Source organism: Sclerotinia sclerotiorum, genomic scaffold, assembly GCF_000146945.2.
Source record: "Sclerotinia sclerotiorum 1980 UF-70 scaffold_20 genomic scaffold, whole genome shotgun sequence".
Classification (NCBI taxonomy): Eukaryota; Fungi; Ascomycota; class Leotiomycetes; order Helotiales; family Sclerotiniaceae; genus Sclerotinia; species Sclerotinia sclerotiorum.
In genome coordinates this window covers 129670-147218 of record NW_001820816.1, presented here as the reverse complement: position 1 = coordinate 147218, position 17549 = coordinate 129670, and the positions used below count along the sequence as shown (strand labels likewise).

Here is a 17549-nt window from a genome sequence, read left to right as displayed (position 1 = left end):
GCCGGAGCGCCGATGAGTGTCGTACTACATACCAGTAATTAGGTACTGGAACTTACCGTTCCTCAAGATGCATGGCTGGGTACCTACAGAATCGTGAGGGGTAAATGTGGAAACGGCTGAGCTGGAAGATTCTTCAGTGAATTTAATACAACGAGTCGGATGTACACGTTTCTTTTACATGCTCTTGTGTATTCCAAGAAATGAGGCGTTGAGATATTGGTCGTAGATCGGGTAGACACGCGATTCTAAAATTTGTGGCTATATCTGTGTTACTAAGTTGCTAGCACGGGTCCTTGCTGGTTGTAGTATGGGCCCTAGTTCGAGGCGTTTATTCTCCTTGGTTACATCATTGAGTGTGTATGGTAACTGTGTTCACTTAAGCTTCATGATCCTCCCGCTATCTGTCTTATCGAAATTCTTTTGTCCTTCAAAAAACTTCATACCTTTTAATGCTCCGCTAGGAGACGCCCGGAATATATCTAATATCACCCCCGTTCCTTCGTGTGCTACCATAAGCACATCCACATTACTCCTTGCCAACCAATCTCCGCCCTATATATTTTTCGCGTAAATAATCCAATTACATGGTGACCTATCCTGCCCATCTATCTGTCGTGTAATGGCACAGTTCAACATTTAACTTTCAATTTAATTTACACAGCAAACAGTTTCCCCTCATCTCACTCTTCATGGCTATTTATCTCAGCCTTGGTTATAGCTTAAGAACCCACTCATACCACAGGCGCAGATGGAAGAGACGGTAGAATTGGGCTTGGATACCTGATGACGGTCTTCCAAGTCGGGGATTTCAGGACTCCAGTTACTACGGTGCTTACAGGATGTCACTTTAGGCAGGCTGGAAAGGATTACGGAACCTTAGTTCCTTCATTCTTCCGAGCCGGAGAGTTTGAAGATTTTAAGGGTGCATTAATCCCCGGTGCATGATGTATCCCTTGAGTATCATTTCTAAAAGCTCGGCTGGAGCCTCTTTATCTTGGAGCGATCTTGATTATGGTGAATGAATATTAAGTCCATTAAGTATTCAAGATTATCGAAGATAATGACCATTAAAATATTGAGATAAAGAGATTGAGCCGGGTTATATGATTATGCACTGATCACATCTAAAGTTGTACATGTACAACTTACCAAGAAACCAAGACGATAAAGATATTGGTTGGCAGTCGTACGATTTTCTTCTAGTTTGTGCTGGAAATATTGGCGCACCAGATGGAACTTTAGCACAATCTACTCTGAAATTATCACGCATAGAGTCAAACACGCCATATCCGTATTCGTGCATGCTGTGACCCGTGCCGCTCCACGAGAAGTCCAATCGTACCGAAGAATTATCCACGAAATATTTGGTGAATTCATTTATCATTCTATGCTGTAGCGTTATTATAACACTTTATTTAGTTCACTGTATAGTAGAGTGACGCACAAATATGTTCAAAGTTCTTGGCACCATGTGGTTTCCACTCATTACCAGAAATCCTTTTTACACACCCCTCACAACCGGCCCTGACGAAGAGGCGGAAACACACGTGGGTGTTAAGTATGAAGAGAGAAAATCAAAATGGAACATCCTGCTTATTCTGACGGCATGTTTCGCATCCGCTGCCCTAGGTTTTGCCTTTGCAAGAATCTTAAATACTCATTCCATCGTTCTCACCCCTTCCGGACCTCAGTGTGAGTTCTCCGTCTCTTCATTTTCCGACTGTTTGCGCAAAACTGATAGCCGATGTTTAGTTAGTAAAGAACCACATACTTTCTCCTACAATCGCAGTTTCTCATACCCGCCATCCAATGCCACAGATACTGCCTGGGACGAACTATTTCTGGGGAAAGGAAATGGAGGATTTTTTAATCATCCTTATATCAAAGGAGAAAGAGCTACTTTGAGTGTTCTACATCAGTTGCATTGCTTGGTAGGAAGATGCTTTCTCTCTCTCCTATTCTGTTCGCATGTTTTCTCGGCGTTGAAATCCCTCTTTTACTTAGCCTTTTGAAGTCTAAAAATGGAAGATTGATGGTGAAATAGGATGGAATACGCCACATATATTATTTCAATAATGACGCTGCGACCAAAGGCACATTACTTGTTGAGGAAGAGCTAGAGCCTCATATGCAAAGAAGCCATATGAGACATTGTCTTGATTTTTTGAGGCAGAGTTTGATGTGTTGCGGGGATAGTAGTATTGAGAAAGTTGATCCTGAGTTGAAGGTAAGTCTACTGATCTTAACCCTAAAGCACATTCACAATTTTGGGGTCAATGTAGATATTCTCGTTGTTCAACGACTGGGGAGAAATAGGACAGATAACAAGGGAAGAGCTCTTGCTGACGAGAATCTTCAGGGTGTAACGGGCTGGGGTACTGAGCATATATGTACGAGTTGGGAACAATTGCAGAAGTGGGTTGGAGGGAGACAGAGGTTGGACCGTTAGGGGTGAGAGTTGGAGATGGGAGAAGATCATGTGGAGTTGAAAATAACCTGTGGAAGGATTTTGAGAGGAAAGCGTGAATACCTGAGACTTGTGCGATTACTAGACAGGATAGTGGCATTAGGAAGAAATTTTTATGATAGTCACATTCATTGCTAAGTAAGTGGTGATTAAGGCAAGTGTCAAAAGTCAATCTCAAAACTCCAGCGGCTTGCGAGCATATGCAGAAGAAAATGAATTAAGAGATCATGAGCCCATTGGTACCCTATTCTGTGCTGATGTAACTGTACATAGACACATAGTGATTCGTGTTTATATTAATTCAGCGAAGATAACATGTCTCGCGAAAAGACGCTGAAGAACTCATATCAATATACTTTCGATCATTAATGAATTTCGTAAAAAAGAAGTTAAAGGGGGTCAATTTTTCAGTAACACTGTCGTATATAATATCTCCATGATGCAACGGTCCCAAGCTCTATCCCGATCATGCACTTCCTTCCAATCTCGGATTGATAAGTGCAGCCATTTCCTCTTCGCCCACAACACGATCTGCGAGAGACTCCATTAGTGCATTCCAATCTACGCACCAATGCTCTGTTGCTTTGACGTGCGGTTGTGGCTTTGATAATTTCTCCCATCCGAAGGTTGTGAGTGTTGTATCGCCCTGACAAATCGCTGCACTGCGTAGAACATCGAAACAGTGATCTTATGAACAAGTAAATATCATTATTCAAATTAGGATTGGCAACTAATAGTTACCTGCATGAACATTCCAATGTTCTATTGTTGAGCCTGTAATGTTGGGGTAGTAACGATCTCGATAGTTCCAGCGTCGAAGCATTTTCTATCGAATTGTTAGCTGCTTGTTTATTCTAAGTCATGATTGAGACAAGACTTGCAATGCAATGCAATTGATGGTGAGCTCCAATCCAAGCCATATATCCACCACCTTCGGGTAGAGCTATGGACTTTTGATTGCTTTTTTCTAGTTCCTCAGCTGTTACCCGTATGTTCATATCTTTCAATAGATTATGCCATGCTTGGTCTACCGAGTCACTTGGTGGTCCAGCGTAAGGTGATGATGGAAGATCGGGAGGAGCGACCGGAACATACTGAATCTTCAAGTCTGATATAGCTAAATAGAAGATAAGTTAACGTCCGACTGTTAGAAGAAAACAAGAGAGCATACGATGGACTGAAGTTGATGTGTTTGAGGCTGTTCGATGAATGGAGAGTATAAAAATTGTTGTATATATCGAGATAAGTGAAAGATGGAAGAAAATGAATCGCCAAGATACATTTGGATTACCTGGCCAATTCTCAGACTCTTCATTTTCTGATCTTTTCTCGTCTAGTAAAAATGGTTTATATTCTGATGACATCGTGTCGTGATCATGAAATATGGATCATTTGCTGGAATTTGATATGAGTGTCTGTACAAATATTTAATTTGAACCAAAGCACATCACATATTGGCTAATCCAGCTCAGCATAGTCAAGCAAAATTTAACACCACCGAAGTATCACGGCTGTTACATGAGGTACATCGTATGACTGTTTAGGTAGTAGCAGGCTTTAGTGCTTTGCCCACATAGCCAAGGATTATGGAGAGTTCAACACCCGATGACATCTCCGCGAACGGTGAGGGGAACATTGACATCGGAAGATGCTCGAAACGCCAGGAGCTGAAAAGGAACATTAGCATCCAATAAAATCGACACCGAACCTGCTTTTGGTCACCGGCTAAATACGAAACAGTAAAAGGTACCTGCGGAAACGATGAATGTCCGACACTTGTACGACCAAATTTAAGATAAAGATGATGGGGAAACCGATAAGGCTTCTTTCAAGGGGAAAATGAGATGAAACTAGGACAAAAAACTCGTAGGGCAGAACTTCATAAATGGTACTCGGCACTTATGCATGTGGAAGGCAAAGCTTTCTGCTACTTGTCATCATCCAATACTCTGGGAATTAACCGAGGAACTGACCCGAACATGGAAATAAAGATCATCCTAGGGCTGCCGAACTACAAAATGGTTAACTAGACCCATATACCTATTGGAATTCCGTCAAACCCATTTCAGACTCGACTTAACCAAAGAAACCTAAAGCAAAATGAGAGCTACTTTCTACCAACTCGTGGTTCTAAGTCTTGGACTTGTCGCCATCGCTGCCCCTCTAGGCAATTTTGGTAAGATAAATAGATAACACAACTGAAAGTTTACTCCGCTAACATTGATATTTGAAGATTCCTCCATTGTCCGAGCCACTGGTTTGTGAAAACCCTTTCCAGCTATGGAGCATAATTGTGCTAAACTGATTGTAGATGGCGATGAATATGTCAGATGGCCTGACAACGGCGTCGATGAGAATGGGCTCCTCGTTGCAGCTTACGAAGACTCGAACACTACTTAGAACTGGACAGACTGAGTCAGATAGGGATTGACATGGACGTCCAAATCTGTGGACTGAGTTCCGAGATCCAGAAGTGGAAGATGACGGCTTGCAGAAGGTGTATTACATTTATTTTGATTTGATGGCATTTTGATGGATGAAAGCGCGAGATTGAAACTCCATGCAACATTGAGGTTCGGCATTTAGCGGCCAAGAGATTTTGGCCATGTAGTTTTGAAACAATGTACCTCGATCACTTCTCGGATGTTATTCCGCATTGACCCATCCATTGCAGTGAATGTAATATCCAATCGGAGCTACCCCTTTTCACACCACACGACATAAAAGCACGTGAATTGAATTGTTCCCCGTGCCAATTTGCCAAAGTTAGTAATCCCCCGTTACACAAGCAAATGCACCGTACTTGTAGACGCCACGAGCTATGCCATCTAAATCAAAAATTAATCCCCAAACTACATGCGTAGCAAACACTATTAGCTATGCCATCCTCTATCATTGATGTCCTACTACTCTTTTCAGTTATTCTCTGCTACCTTCGTTACGCAAGATGTAAGCTGAGAGGAAAAATACCTGTGGAATGTCAACCACCTCCAAAATTACCCTCTATCGACCCCTTCTTTGGCTTAGATCTACTTAAGGAATCTCTTAAGATAAGCAAGCAGCACAAGATTTTAGAGACTCATGCAAAGCAGCATGATGTCTACGGCAAGACCTTTCAGGCTTCACGTCTTGGGCGAACCACCATTTATACTGTGCATCCAGACAATTTGAAAGCCGTATATGGAACAAATTGGAAAGAATGGGGTACAGGCAGAGCTGATGCAATGGAACCCTTTTGTGGGAGAGGTTTTGTTACTAGGGATGGCGAAGAATGGCGAAGTCATCGAGCTTTATTTGCTTCAACTTTGACCGAGGCTAATACAGTTAATCTGGAACTCCTTAGTGAGACTTACGAACAGTACATACAACACTTGCTATCGGATGGGGAGGCTGTAGATTTGGCTCCAATTTTCAACGAACTGGTGAGTTTTGACTCAGAACCAAAACTGGATATATACTGATAAACCACAGTTCTTGGATCTATCACTACAATTCTTGTTTGGCAAGCGTCTTGCAACATTATACTCAGGAGATTTTCCGGTGGATATGCATACTTTTGAAGATGCATTCAATACTGCACAGGGCTGGATGGGCATACGATTAGCGTTTGGAAAGTTTGGATGCGGCATCTCTCTACTAAGTAGGAAGTGGAAAGAATCGTGCAAGGTAGTGCATTCATTTGTGGATCATCATATTACCGAGGCGCTGGAGAAATCAAACGTCTCAAAGTCACAGGAATCTGCTACAAGTCTCCTCGAGAACTTAGTACTGCGTGGAAAAAGCGAGGGCGAGATTCGATCGCAAATCATCCAAGGTATGTTAGTCACACAAGACACGACGGGAATAGTCTTAAGCAATACTATTTTCTTGTTGTCTCGGCATCCAGAAGTATGGGCGCGTCTTCGAGAGAAAGTTGCAAGTCTTGGGCCATTTGAGGGTTGGACTGCAGCCGATTTGAAGAATCTAAAACTTCTTCATAATAGTATTAAAGAATGTAAGCTTCCTTTACTCAAGAATTTTTGAGCTCTTATTCAATAGATAACTAACAATTATAGCTCTACGCATATACCCTCTGCTCCATGCAAACGGTCGTATAGCTGTTACCAATACCACACTTCCAACCGGCGGAGGCCCCGATGGTATAGCACCGATATTTATTCCAGCTGGCGAAAGAGTCAGCACAAACTTTTACAGACTGCACCGAGAAAAATCTGTGTTCGGTGAGGATATCGAGTTATTCAATCCTGACCGATGGAATGATATCTCTCCGAATAACTGGGAATTTATGCCATTTAGCCACGGTCCACGTAGCTGCGCTGGTCGACACAAAGCGCTAGGGGAGGCCTCATACATTATTGCTAGGATGGCACTTCAATTTGAGTGGATAGAAAGTCGTGATGATAGGCCATGGACTGAAGACGTGAAATTGGTAGCGAAGAATGGTAATGGCTGTCAGGTTGCGTTGTATACGGCAAAATGAGTAGCATCGTCTCTACCTACGATAATTCGTCCTATTTATTATGAATCAAAATTCCAACTTTGAATTTCAATAGAGGGTGAGATCACCCGAATATTTGCTACTGTTTGGTGCGTGTGACCTACCAGAGTGAAGCTTCAACAGACGGAACGAAAGTTCGTATGGCAGCTTATAAAGTGATATTGGATACATATATATATCAATTACACTGCTGCGTCCAAGAAACAAACTCTCGTATTTCGAATGAAAAGCAGGACTCAAGTGAAGCTATCTCAAATGTCGATCTTTGACCTGCGTGCTTACTATATTGTAAATAAACCTAACTGTCTGAATTATACAATGAGTAGCGCCCTGAACTAAAATAATGTCACAAGCCCACTTATATAGACAGTCAACATAGCACGGTTTTACGGCCGACTAAAGCTTCGTCTGCATTTGACGTACATTTTCTCTGTCACCTTCAGGGATGCGATGATTCAACACCTGTACGTGGTGCATCCTACGAACCTGTAATTTTTCTTACAGAGCCAAGATTGAATCAGGCTGAAGCTGGGCAAAGGTCGTGCTTTAAAAAGGAGCGGTACTGGGAGTGAAGGTATCGTGAATTTGGCCCGGAACAGAGGACTATCAGTCGAACGGAGATGAAAACTACCCGACAATCAACGAAACAACGACGGATTTCGAAGCGGAACCACCTTTACGAATCTGCAGTGGGATGCAGAGCCTGAGAATTGCTTTAAGGAGCATTTCAAAGCGGACTGCCTTTACGAATCTGTGTGGGAGCAGAGCCTGAGAAGGAAAGCGTTGTGCCGGTGATTGACAGGACACCTCTGGGGCGCTAGCGTGCAGAATTTTCACAACCCAACAATGCGTACAATCTGCGGGTATACCGGATTGGAAGTTTACAGGTGGTTAAGGGGAGTAATCGAGAATGTATAAAGGTTGTGGTAGAGTCTTATTGAGGCCAACGGAGGTATGGGTGGATTAGGGATGGAGGGACGCTTTTGGCACTTTGCTCTACGAATGTACAAGAGCGGTATCATGGCGGCAGAGGAACTCTCGAACGAGGGGGATGCTTTTAGCAAGATTCACTCTTCTGCGAAGCATTCGGCAGACATCACAGCAGCGGATGAGCTCTAGCAGAAGCTACCTTATGAGATACATATCCGATATGTTCTCAACCCTCCGCATTATCGATTACAAACTATACATTGGGGGAATGGATTTTGCAGGCTGTGCTTTGGTTAGTGAGCTGGAAACGTTGTATTTTTAGTTGCCTGGCTAGGGGTTAAGACACAGCAAAGCTTGCAAGATACGGTCGGCCTTGTTGTGCAGGAGAGATCCGGCAAGGTAACGCGAAACGGTGCACAAGCCGCGGGGCGTAGCGTATAATGGCAGCGACAGTGACACTGTCTATACGGCTCGAGAGGACGGATGCGCGTATCGGTCTACAATAGGGTACAAGGCAGCTGGCAATGGAGATACCGGGTAGGCTTAGGGAGCAAACAGGATAATAGGTGTAGAAAGGTTGTTTTTGCCTGGGGGCAACCTTCTCAAAGGATATTGAGACTGACATCTTGTATCTGGGAAAGCATGGTAAGAATTGGTTACTCTTACTTATATTTGTAGTCTCACTGGATATATTATAAAAGACTCATAGATTTGCAAATATAATATTATCACTGTCGAACCTGCGTCCCCGAACTATGATCTACATTTCAAAAGGATTCAAACCGCTAGTAGCCCTAGCTCCCAACTCCCCTAATGATCCAGATATTCAAATCATTAATATCACTCAAGGAAAACATACAATACAACTCATCAATATCTACAATGAAGCGGACCAAGCCAAAGAAAAAGGCCACACCATCGAAAGATGCCTTTACAATACCCCTCTTACTCATCACACCATCCTCGTAGGAGATTTCAACTCCCATCACCCTTGGTGGGACCCCTTCTCTAACAAAAGCTCAAATGCCGACCTACTCACCGAATGGTTTGAGGATCACAATCTCATTCTATTTAACGAACCAGGCACAAGCACCTTTTATCGAACAAATATGACAAATCCAAGTGTCTTAGACCTTACTTTAGCCACAGATTCAGTATCTCCCTATATCACTGATTGGCAAGTCCTCCCGGATCTTGGATCAGATCACTTAAGCATTCTCTTTGAAGTAAAGGGCACTTTATCCCGTACAACGAATATAGCTCAGCCAGCAAGATTCAATACAAAACTTGCGGATTGGGAAAAATTCGCGAATACCCTCAAATCGAAAATATCGATATCAACTACCTTAAATTCGAGTGAATACCTTAATATCGCTACCTCAGAATCCAACTCTCTTGATTCCCTTCTCGACAAGAGCCAATACATACAAGTATTGGATGAAGCTGCAAAAGAATTCACCCGAATAATCACTTATTCGGCTGAAACCAGTATACCGAGAATCAAGTCCACAAAAAGAGCTAAACCCTGGTGGTCCCCAGAGCTGAAAGCCCTTCGAAAACGACTCTCTAATGCATTTGAGAACGCCAAACTTTACCCGGAAGACAATATGTTCAAGAAAATCTATCAGTCAGCCAGGAATCATTACTTCCAAGCTATTAAAACAGCAAAGAAAAACCATTGGAATGAGTTCCTTGAAAAAGAGGATACCCAATCCATATTCAAGGCAATGTCATACACAAAAGATATACAAACCGAACGAATCCCGAATATTCGATCCAATCCCTCTAAACTAGAAAATTCTTTCGAGGGAAAATGCTCTGCATTTAGATCGACCCTATTTCCTCCTCCTCCATTCACCCCACCGCCCAATTGGGAAAGCTATAAACAATCTAAGAAATGGGAATGGCCTGATCTTACAGAGAGCGAACTCCTAAACGCGTGCTCTGCAAAAATCAAAGGAAAGACCCCTGGCCCCGATGGGATCACTCAAGATATCATTATTCAAGCGTACAAAGCAATACCAAAAGCATTCTTCACCCTCTTCAGTCATCTTATCAACCTTGGTTACCATCCTTCTTGCTGGAAACAAGCCACTGGAGCGATTCTCAAGAAACCTTCAAAACCAGACTACTCGGCCCCAAAAGCTTATAGAGTTATCGCCCTGCTAAATTGCCTTGGCAAGATAAGTGAAAGAATTCTGGCTCAAAGGCTTAGCTACTTAGCGGAGACTACGCAATTACTTCATTACTCTCAAATGGGTGGAAGACAAAAGAAATCAGCCATCGATACAGCAATCTTACTCACTACCGAAATCGAAAGAAATTCAAGATCCAAGAAGAAAACCTCAACTCTCTTCCTGGATGTTAAAGGCGCCTTTGATCATGTATCTATGAACAAATTATTAGATATCTGCAAGAATCTAAACCTCCCAACCAGCCTAATCGCCTGGATCTCATCTTTTTTGAAGGAAAGGCTACTCAAGCTCTCATTCGATGGCCAAATTGAAACCTTCAAACCGATCAATACCGGGATCCCCCAAGGTAGCCCTATTTCGCCAATCCTCTTCTTAATTTATATTCGAGATCTATTCTCAGCAAATTCGATCAAATATCTCTCATATATAGATGATATAGCTTTAACAACATTTTCAACATCCTGGAAAAAGAACATCATCTCCCTCGAAAGAGCAACTAAACAGATATATGCTCTGGGCAAAGAAAATGCTATTCAATTTGATCTAGCGAAGACGGAACTAATACACTTCTCTACATCCAAAGATACGAAGACAGCCTCAATCAAGCTTCCGAACGAGGAGATAATTCAACCCTCAACACTAGTCAGATGGCTAGGCATATGGTTCGACCCTGGCCTCAGTTTCAAACAACATGTCACAATCCGAGCTACCCAGGCTAAAACCTCATTCTACCGAATGGCTAGACTTGCTAATTCTGAAAAAGGCCTTAGTCCCAAGGCAATGAGACAGCTCTATATGGCATGCGTCACCAGCATAGCTGACTACGGTTCAATTTTATGGTGGAAAGGGCAAAACCAATTCAAGAAAATCCTTCAATCCTTGCAAAACCTCGCCCTTCGAAAAATCCTAGGAGTATTCAAAACCTCACCAATAAAACCAATGGAAATAGAAGCCGCATTGTGCCCTCCAGAAGTACGGCTAAATGCTGGAATCAAACAATACGCATTTAGATTATTGAAAATCTCGCCTTCTTATCCTGTCAATTTAGTAGCTACAAAGCTGGCTACAGAAAAGGAGAATCAAGATGTAGTTGCAACCCCTCAAAGAAAGCAATTAAAACCTACTCAACTCGAAAAGATCAAAAATTCAATTCAGAAAGACTTCGATCCTCTCACTTTAGAAGGAATCCATCACTTCTACTTTCCTCCTTGGAAGAAAGAAGTTCCATATAAAGTCAATATCAGCAAATTAGGAAAAGAAGAAGCTGCGATGATCCACAATCTGGCTTTCAAATATAGGTGCAAAAATACTATTACAATATACACCGATGCCTCATCCACTTTAGAGGGAATAGGGATTGGGATCGGGATAGCGGTTATCTTACCAAATGGCCGAATTTCACATCAAGAGACTATCAATATAGGTGTGAATCAGCTTGTCTATAATGGGGAACTCCTAGGAGTTACTAAAGCGATCGAATACGCAAATTCAATAGCCCAACCAGGAAACAAGTTCAAGATATACTCAGATAATCAAGCAGGATTATTCCGGTTGAAAACCCCCTCCGATTTACCTGGTCAATCATGCCAAATCAAAGCTATAAAAGCTGCGGAAGCTATTCAAAATAAAGGAGCCGAAATCTCTCTCAATTGGGTCCCTGGACATACATCTGTACAAGGAAATGAGCTAGCTGATTCTCTTGCAAAAGAGGCGACCAAAATACCATCTTCATCTCACGAAACCAGTTATGCCTCCATTGGAATGGATATAAAAAGAATGAAATCAGAGAACTGGATAGCCATCCTTAACACTAACAACTTTCATCAACCATCGTCAACATATTCAAGAAACTACCCCTGGAAGATCAGCTCAAAAATCAGAATTCCAGGAAACATCAAAAGAAGCACAATCTGTGCTCTGTTCCAACTCAAAATTGGACACGGATATTTCAAATCTTATTTGAAACGATTCGGTATCTCCTCTAATGACAATTGTAGATGTGGGGGAAAGGAATCTCCTGATCATCTTCTGCTCAGTTGTCCTTTATATAAAATGGCAAGGAAAACCCTCAATAAGGATAACCCCATAGTCCGACCTACCATGAAATATCTGCTTCACACTAAAGCAGGAATCATCAAGACCCTCGAATTTATCGAGGCGACGAGAATAGCCACCAGATCATGGCATCTCAATAGAATGCATGAAGAAGAAGAGGAAGAAGGCGGAGAAGAAGGGGGTGGACCGGAAGATTGTGATTGAATTGATCAATTATGGCCAATTTGGTCAATTTAGTCAATTTGGTCAATTTAGTCAATTTGGTCAATTTAGTCAATTTGGTCAATTTGGTCAATTTGGTCAATTTGGTCAATTTGGTCAATTTGGTCAATTTGGTCAATTTGGTCAACTTGGTCAATTTGGTCAAGTTGGGCAATCACCCCAATGTCAAATTTCATTTTTTATTCCTCTTATTTGAATACGAGAGTATCTGTAAGGCGGGCTTGGTTCCCTAGTATTAGTTTTCACTTCCCCCATTCAAACATTAGAAGATTGAGGCTTTCAATCTCCCCAACCTGTATTAGCTACGATCGAATAAGGCCAGCTACCCCCCATGTATTATTGTTAGAAGCCTACAAAGCTCCTAGCCGTCTTAGATAGTCATAGACTCAGTGTAGACGTTAATTTAATCAATCAATCAATCAATCTGTCACCTTCATTCACACGCTATGAATCTCCTTTCTTCATTCAAGAACAATCCACGCAAAATGATACTTTTAATTGATATTTGCATCAGAATTTGAGGAATGCTTATTGTTCACCCAAATTAGTGTTAGAAAAGTGCATTTATTTTCGTCTTGTAAGCATACAAAATTTGCAATAAACCAGGAGCACTTGAACTTTCTCTTTCAAACTCAGTGTTTGCAACCGATGATAAAATAATCCAGCCTTAAAAAGTGCAGAACCATAACCAAAATACAAACACGAAAAGGAACGGAATAGCAGATTAACAACAGACCAACAACCACTAGGAAAACGATCGTCTAACCCAAATCCACAAAATCCCTCCATCCCCTAATCCACTCCCAGCGACTTGGTAACCCAAAAGCTCTTTTCTGATTAGTACTACTCTCACTCGCACTCTCACTACTAGCAAAAGTCTCACTCGTACTTTCCGCAAAACTCACACTCCCATCATCATCACCTACTTCCCCCGCACTCCCAGTAACAGCCACACACTGATCAGGGGGAACCCTAATACCACTCGTCAACAAAGCCGTCCCAGCAGGCGGCAACTGATCTTTTCCTCTCGAAGAAGGAACTTGTCCTACATACGCATTGAAATTATAATTTCCACACGCACAAATCTCTGTTACATTCCTAGGGCTCGTTTCTTGGAAGACTACTTTCCCACGTCTCCAGAGCCCGAAAATTTGACTTCCTACTCCTATTGGTACTGTAAATGCGTTTACACCTTTTATGGCATTGAATTGAAAAGCACCATCTCCAGAAACGACGGTTACGTTTCCGGGGGATTTTAAAAGAGCGGTTACGAAGATGGTGTCGCTTTCGGTTTCCCAGCCATTCGGTTTGCCGTTAAAATATTCGCCGGATGAATTGGATGCTTCGAGCATGGTTGTATCGGTAGCGTCGCAGTTGAGGGGGAGTGGATTAGGTCGGTACCAGTAGATTATGAGGTCGCGGTTTATGTATTTTGCTGGGGAGGCGACGCCCGCATGAAAAGCGCGGATAAAGGGGGTAGCTAGTGTGAGCCATGCTCCGTGAGGCCTGGCTTTGTTAGTATACATTTTGACATGAATGGGATGGAATATTAAAAGCAATCTTACATATTATTTGTCCATTTGGAGTTCCCATCATCAGTATGGGGTGAAGATAGCGGGCCTACGTAATGACTTTCGCCTATCCCAGATCAGCATCTGTTTCAATTCAACCATACATCTGAAACTCACCATAATCATTCCAACTAACAATCTCCACAAACCTCGCTCCCAAACCCAATAAATCCTGCCACCTCTGCACCCACTGTCCCTCAGCCGGAAAGACCCAATTCTTACTATACGGCACCTCCGGACCATAATGTGTAAAAAACCACGGACTAGCAGGCGCCACATAATCTTTACCTGCTAACGAATTCATATAAGCCACATCACCATCACGAACTGTGAAGTTTGCCGAAGAAGAAGGCGCTTTGTTGACACCGTTATTAGGCCACCCCATCCAATTAAACGCGGCATCTAATTCCTGAAAATTATACGAACCCGGGCTGAAATTCGGTGCAAAGAATATTGGAACCCCTGCTTTTGCTCGCACATCTGCGACGTTGAGAGCATCGCCTACGAAAGTAGATACGAAAATTTTATCATCGACAGTCAATTGTGCAGAATGATTAGCATATTTTGCGATTTTTGCGCCTACTGAAGAGGAATCACTCGGGTTCCAGAAATTGAAATCAAAGGACAAGAATACTTTCATGTGGTTTGTAGCGGCGGATGCATAAGCGTAGTCGAGTTGTTTGTCTGTGAAAGTGTCGGTGCCGATGTTGAGAGCGAAGGCATCGATGCCGGCGCGGCGAGCGAGTCGCATATCAGTGTCGTACTCGGAGGAACTGGCGCGGTTGCTTACTATGCCGACCTGAGCGTGTCAGTTGGGCTTTAGTATTTACGAGAAGGAATTGATTACCATGAAATGGGCGAAGACATAGCGACTGGGAGACTTCCGGTTGCCTGGCTGTCCGGCTGAAGTATCAGCAGTGATGAGCTGGATGGAGTTTAATAGGGTAAGAAGCCATGGAATGGTTTTCAAGAAGAAGTTATTTGTCTGCATGGTGAGGTTCATTGACTATCTTTTACGCAATTGATAGAGCAAATAGTAGGGTATTCCTTGTCAATAGGAAGTGGTTCATTTCGAAGGATGGAATCACGACTTCACACGTAATGGGGATTGCAAGTAATGTGATGAGATGTGAAAGACGAATAAACAAAGAAATCTACAGACCTCACTACTAGACCTCTCTTTGAGTTGTGAATAGGGACGAAGATGCAGGTTCTTTGTCCAATATCTCCAAATATCCCAATGACTTTGTAGAAGATGATCTTTTCTAGGTCAATAAAACTATATCCACAGAACAATGAAATTATATGACATTCGTAATTCAATACACACAACACTCAGGCTCGTAGGGCTCCCAAATATCCTCGATATCAATTTCTGTACAGATTTTTGCATCTGGAGACCAACCAGGTAAATGTATAAAATTTCAGTCCTTTTAAAAAACTTATATGAGCTCACAACAATCAAAATTGAGGATCACTAAATCTCAAATAGCTCAAAAACAAAAACACCACTAACAGAGTCTCAAGAGATTCAGTAAGCTCGCAGAGGGAAATAACCGTGTTTATTTTTTATCCCCTGACACCTTTAGATCAACTGCAATAAACTGAAAATTTATCTAAGTATCCCAAGGGCTACCGCATTAGTCCAGAGACACTCATACTAGAACGTGGAGATATCTGACATCGAACCATCAGCCCTCGAAGTATATAATGACCTTAGTATCACTTAATAACAGAATCATATTGAACTTCCAACCCCAACATAACAAAAATGAGAAAGAGCAATCAATACTCTACCTGCCAAGAAATGATCAAAAACAACACCCCATCATATCACCACTAAAGCATCTAACCCCAACCCCAACACCATGAAATCTCCTAAACCGAGACCAAAGGGTCTCACCCCAAAACCCGGAGAAGTTCAAGCGACTCTACAAAATAAAAAAATAACTATGCCCAAAGCTAAACTTACTATCCACATCAATCACCTGACCCCGGCTCGCAACCCCAAAGATCTGACCGCAATGCTTCAACTCAGTCCACTTCTCCGCTTGAATACTGGAGCACATAAACAAAGAGAGGTCCAAACACAAACAATGATCCATATTCATGCGACGTGAAACAAGTCCGCATGGGCAAAAATCTAACCTTGCGAAGTTTAACACGTGAAAGACCGTTTTTGATATCAGCGGTATGATGTATAAATACATAAAAACCTCAGTGTAGCACTTGCAAGAATCGAAAACTCATTTTACTTTTGAAGCAATACTATAATTTCACTCCATTAACCTACAAATTTGTTTTGGTCGTTGAATTAAATTGATCTTGAATTCGAATCCTTTACCCATCATCCCAAACAATACATCACTTCCAAAAATGGACAGCCTTCAAGTTCTCATAACCTCCATCCCACATAAAATGGAAGGAATAAACGAGATACTCCAAAAAGGTCCCTCAATATCCTATTTCAACGCTATAAACCTCGGCAAAAAAAGTAGCGATGTATGTTCGACTATTAATAAAGCAATTGCTGTTTATGAGGTACGACGAGCCGAACCAACCACTCTTCTCTCTTTTGACCTTTGTCTTTTTTCATCACTGTTCACTCCCTATGAAGAAGCGATGTTCGAACAAAATGTTGACAAACCTATAGCAAGGATTTACTCCAACTGCCCCTGAAGCACAAAGCCTTCTTGAAGCAATGACAAAAGTAGTTGATATGACGGAGGGTCAACTTTCTCTATTAGTCGATACTAAACCTGTTTTTGACAAGTTGTGGGTTGCTGGTACGTTTTTATTTTTATCTTCCCTCTTCATCTTTTACTCTCTTTCATGTAGAGTGAGGTGGAAAAGCCTCCACTACTCTGGTCTAGCAGAGCGTAATTTGTGACAGACTGTCTCAAGAAATCTTAATAATCTATTTTTCAACAGGCTTAGTAAAAAAAGACACCACTTCACTTCGAATCGCTAGCGCAAATTTATCACAAATGATGAGTGCAGCAGCACCGGAAAATATGAAAGATGATAGCGAGGCATTGGAAGAAAGGAGACGGATTGCTTTTGAGCGAGCTTTGTATGTTTATGGGTGAAGAATTGGGGACTAGCGGCAGAGAGAGGTAGGGAGGGTGTTTAATAAGATTGGGCTGCGAGAGAAATAAAACATTAATAATCCATTTGCCTGTCCATCTATACGTCATCGCTGCTCATATTCCAATTCTCTCAAACACAAATTCAAATTCCATTTCCTCACATTTCACTTGAAACTCCTCTTTTACTCCAGGTCCACATGCTGCCGATACGACACCTGCAGCTTTGGCATCTAATCTCCACAGAACATCTGTTCCTTTCACCAAATCTCTTGGATGTCTTTCTTCCTGCAATGCAGTAGGAGAATATCTTGTAGCTGCCCACTGAAAACTTTTTGGGCTTCCAGATGAACTTGCTCTAATTCCCACTCCAGAAGAATTGGTCATCTTTACCCACCTGGTGCTAATCCTATTGCCATTTTCTTGAGGAACATCATAAGGAGTGTGCAATTGATCGACATCAGCTGAGTATATACCAATCTTTTGTGAGGAGCATGTATCCACATATGACTCTCCTGGCCCAAT

The 17549-nt window shown here is 42.1% G+C and overlaps 9 protein-coding genes across 9 annotated transcripts; 7 read left to right on the top strand and 2 right to left on the bottom strand.

Moving 5' to 3' along the window:
- Positions 1–783: 783 nt before the first annotated feature.
- On the top strand, positions 784–945 carry SS1G_11772 (predicted protein; the record flags this gene model as incomplete). The annotated part of the gene is made up of 1 exon (XM_001586693.1): positions 784–945. One exon carries the CDS (start codon positions 784–786, stop codon positions 943–945), a length of 162 nt encoding a protein of 53 aa, XP_001586743.1.
- Positions 946–1448: 503 nt separating this feature from the next.
- On the top strand, positions 1449–2449 carry SS1G_11771 (predicted protein; the record flags this gene model as incomplete). The annotated part of the gene is made up of 3 exons (XM_001586692.1): positions 1449–1692; positions 2094–2227; positions 2360–2449. 3 exons carry the CDS (start codon positions 1449–1451, stop codon positions 2447–2449), a joined length of 468 nt encoding a protein of 155 aa, XP_001586742.1.
- An 872-nt stretch (positions 2450–3321) lies between these two features.
- SS1G_11770 (hypothetical protein) lies at positions 3322–3831 on the bottom strand (the record flags this gene model as incomplete). Its single annotated transcript, XM_001586691.1, has 2 exons — positions 3322–3584; positions 3759–3831. 2 exons carry the CDS (start codon positions 3829–3831, stop codon positions 3322–3324), a joined length of 336 nt encoding a protein of 111 aa, XP_001586741.1.
- A 736-nt stretch (positions 3832–4567) lies between these two features.
- SS1G_11769 (predicted protein) lies at positions 4568–4867 on the top strand (the record flags this gene model as incomplete). Its single annotated transcript, XM_001586690.1, has 2 exons — positions 4568–4643; positions 4779–4867. The coding sequence occupies 2 exons, from the start codon at positions 4568–4570 to the stop codon at positions 4865–4867; spliced, it is 165 nt and encodes a 54-aa protein (XP_001586740.1).
- Positions 4868–5346: 479 nt separating this feature from the next.
- On the top strand, positions 5347–6947 carry SS1G_11768 (hypothetical protein; the record flags this gene model as incomplete). The annotated part of the gene is made up of 3 exons (XM_001586689.1): positions 5347–5889; positions 5939–6461; positions 6523–6947. The coding sequence occupies 3 exons, from the start codon at positions 5347–5349 to the stop codon at positions 6945–6947; spliced, it is 1491 nt and encodes a 496-aa protein (XP_001586739.1).
- Positions 6948–7985: 1038 nt separating this feature from the next.
- SS1G_11767 (predicted protein) lies at positions 7986–8084 on the top strand (the record flags this gene model as incomplete). Its single annotated transcript, XM_001586688.1, has 1 exon — positions 7986–8084. One exon carries the CDS (start codon positions 7986–7988, stop codon positions 8082–8084), a length of 99 nt encoding a protein of 32 aa, XP_001586738.1.
- A 566-nt stretch (positions 8085–8650) lies between these two features.
- SS1G_11766 (hypothetical protein) lies at positions 8651–12349 on the top strand (the record flags this gene model as incomplete). Its single annotated transcript, XM_001586687.1, has 1 exon — positions 8651–12349. One exon carries the CDS (start codon positions 8651–8653, stop codon positions 12347–12349), a length of 3699 nt encoding a protein of 1232 aa, XP_001586737.1.
- Positions 12350–13128: 779 nt separating this feature from the next.
- On the bottom strand, positions 13129–14929 carry SS1G_11765 (hypothetical protein; the record flags this gene model as incomplete). The annotated part of the gene is made up of 4 exons (XM_001586686.1): positions 13129–13873; positions 13933–14005; positions 14056–14737; positions 14786–14929. The coding sequence occupies 4 exons, from the start codon at positions 14927–14929 to the stop codon at positions 13129–13131; spliced, it is 1644 nt and encodes a 547-aa protein (XP_001586736.1).
- Positions 14930–16314: 1385 nt separating this feature from the next.
- Positions 16315–17352, top strand: SS1G_11764 (hypothetical protein; the record flags this gene model as incomplete). Its single annotated transcript, XM_001586685.1, has 4 exons — positions 16315–16440; positions 16592–16724; positions 16870–17011; positions 17271–17352. The coding sequence occupies 4 exons, from the start codon at positions 16315–16317 to the stop codon at positions 17350–17352; spliced, it is 483 nt and encodes a 160-aa protein (XP_001586735.1).
- Between the last annotated feature and the right edge of the window lie 197 nt (positions 17353–17549).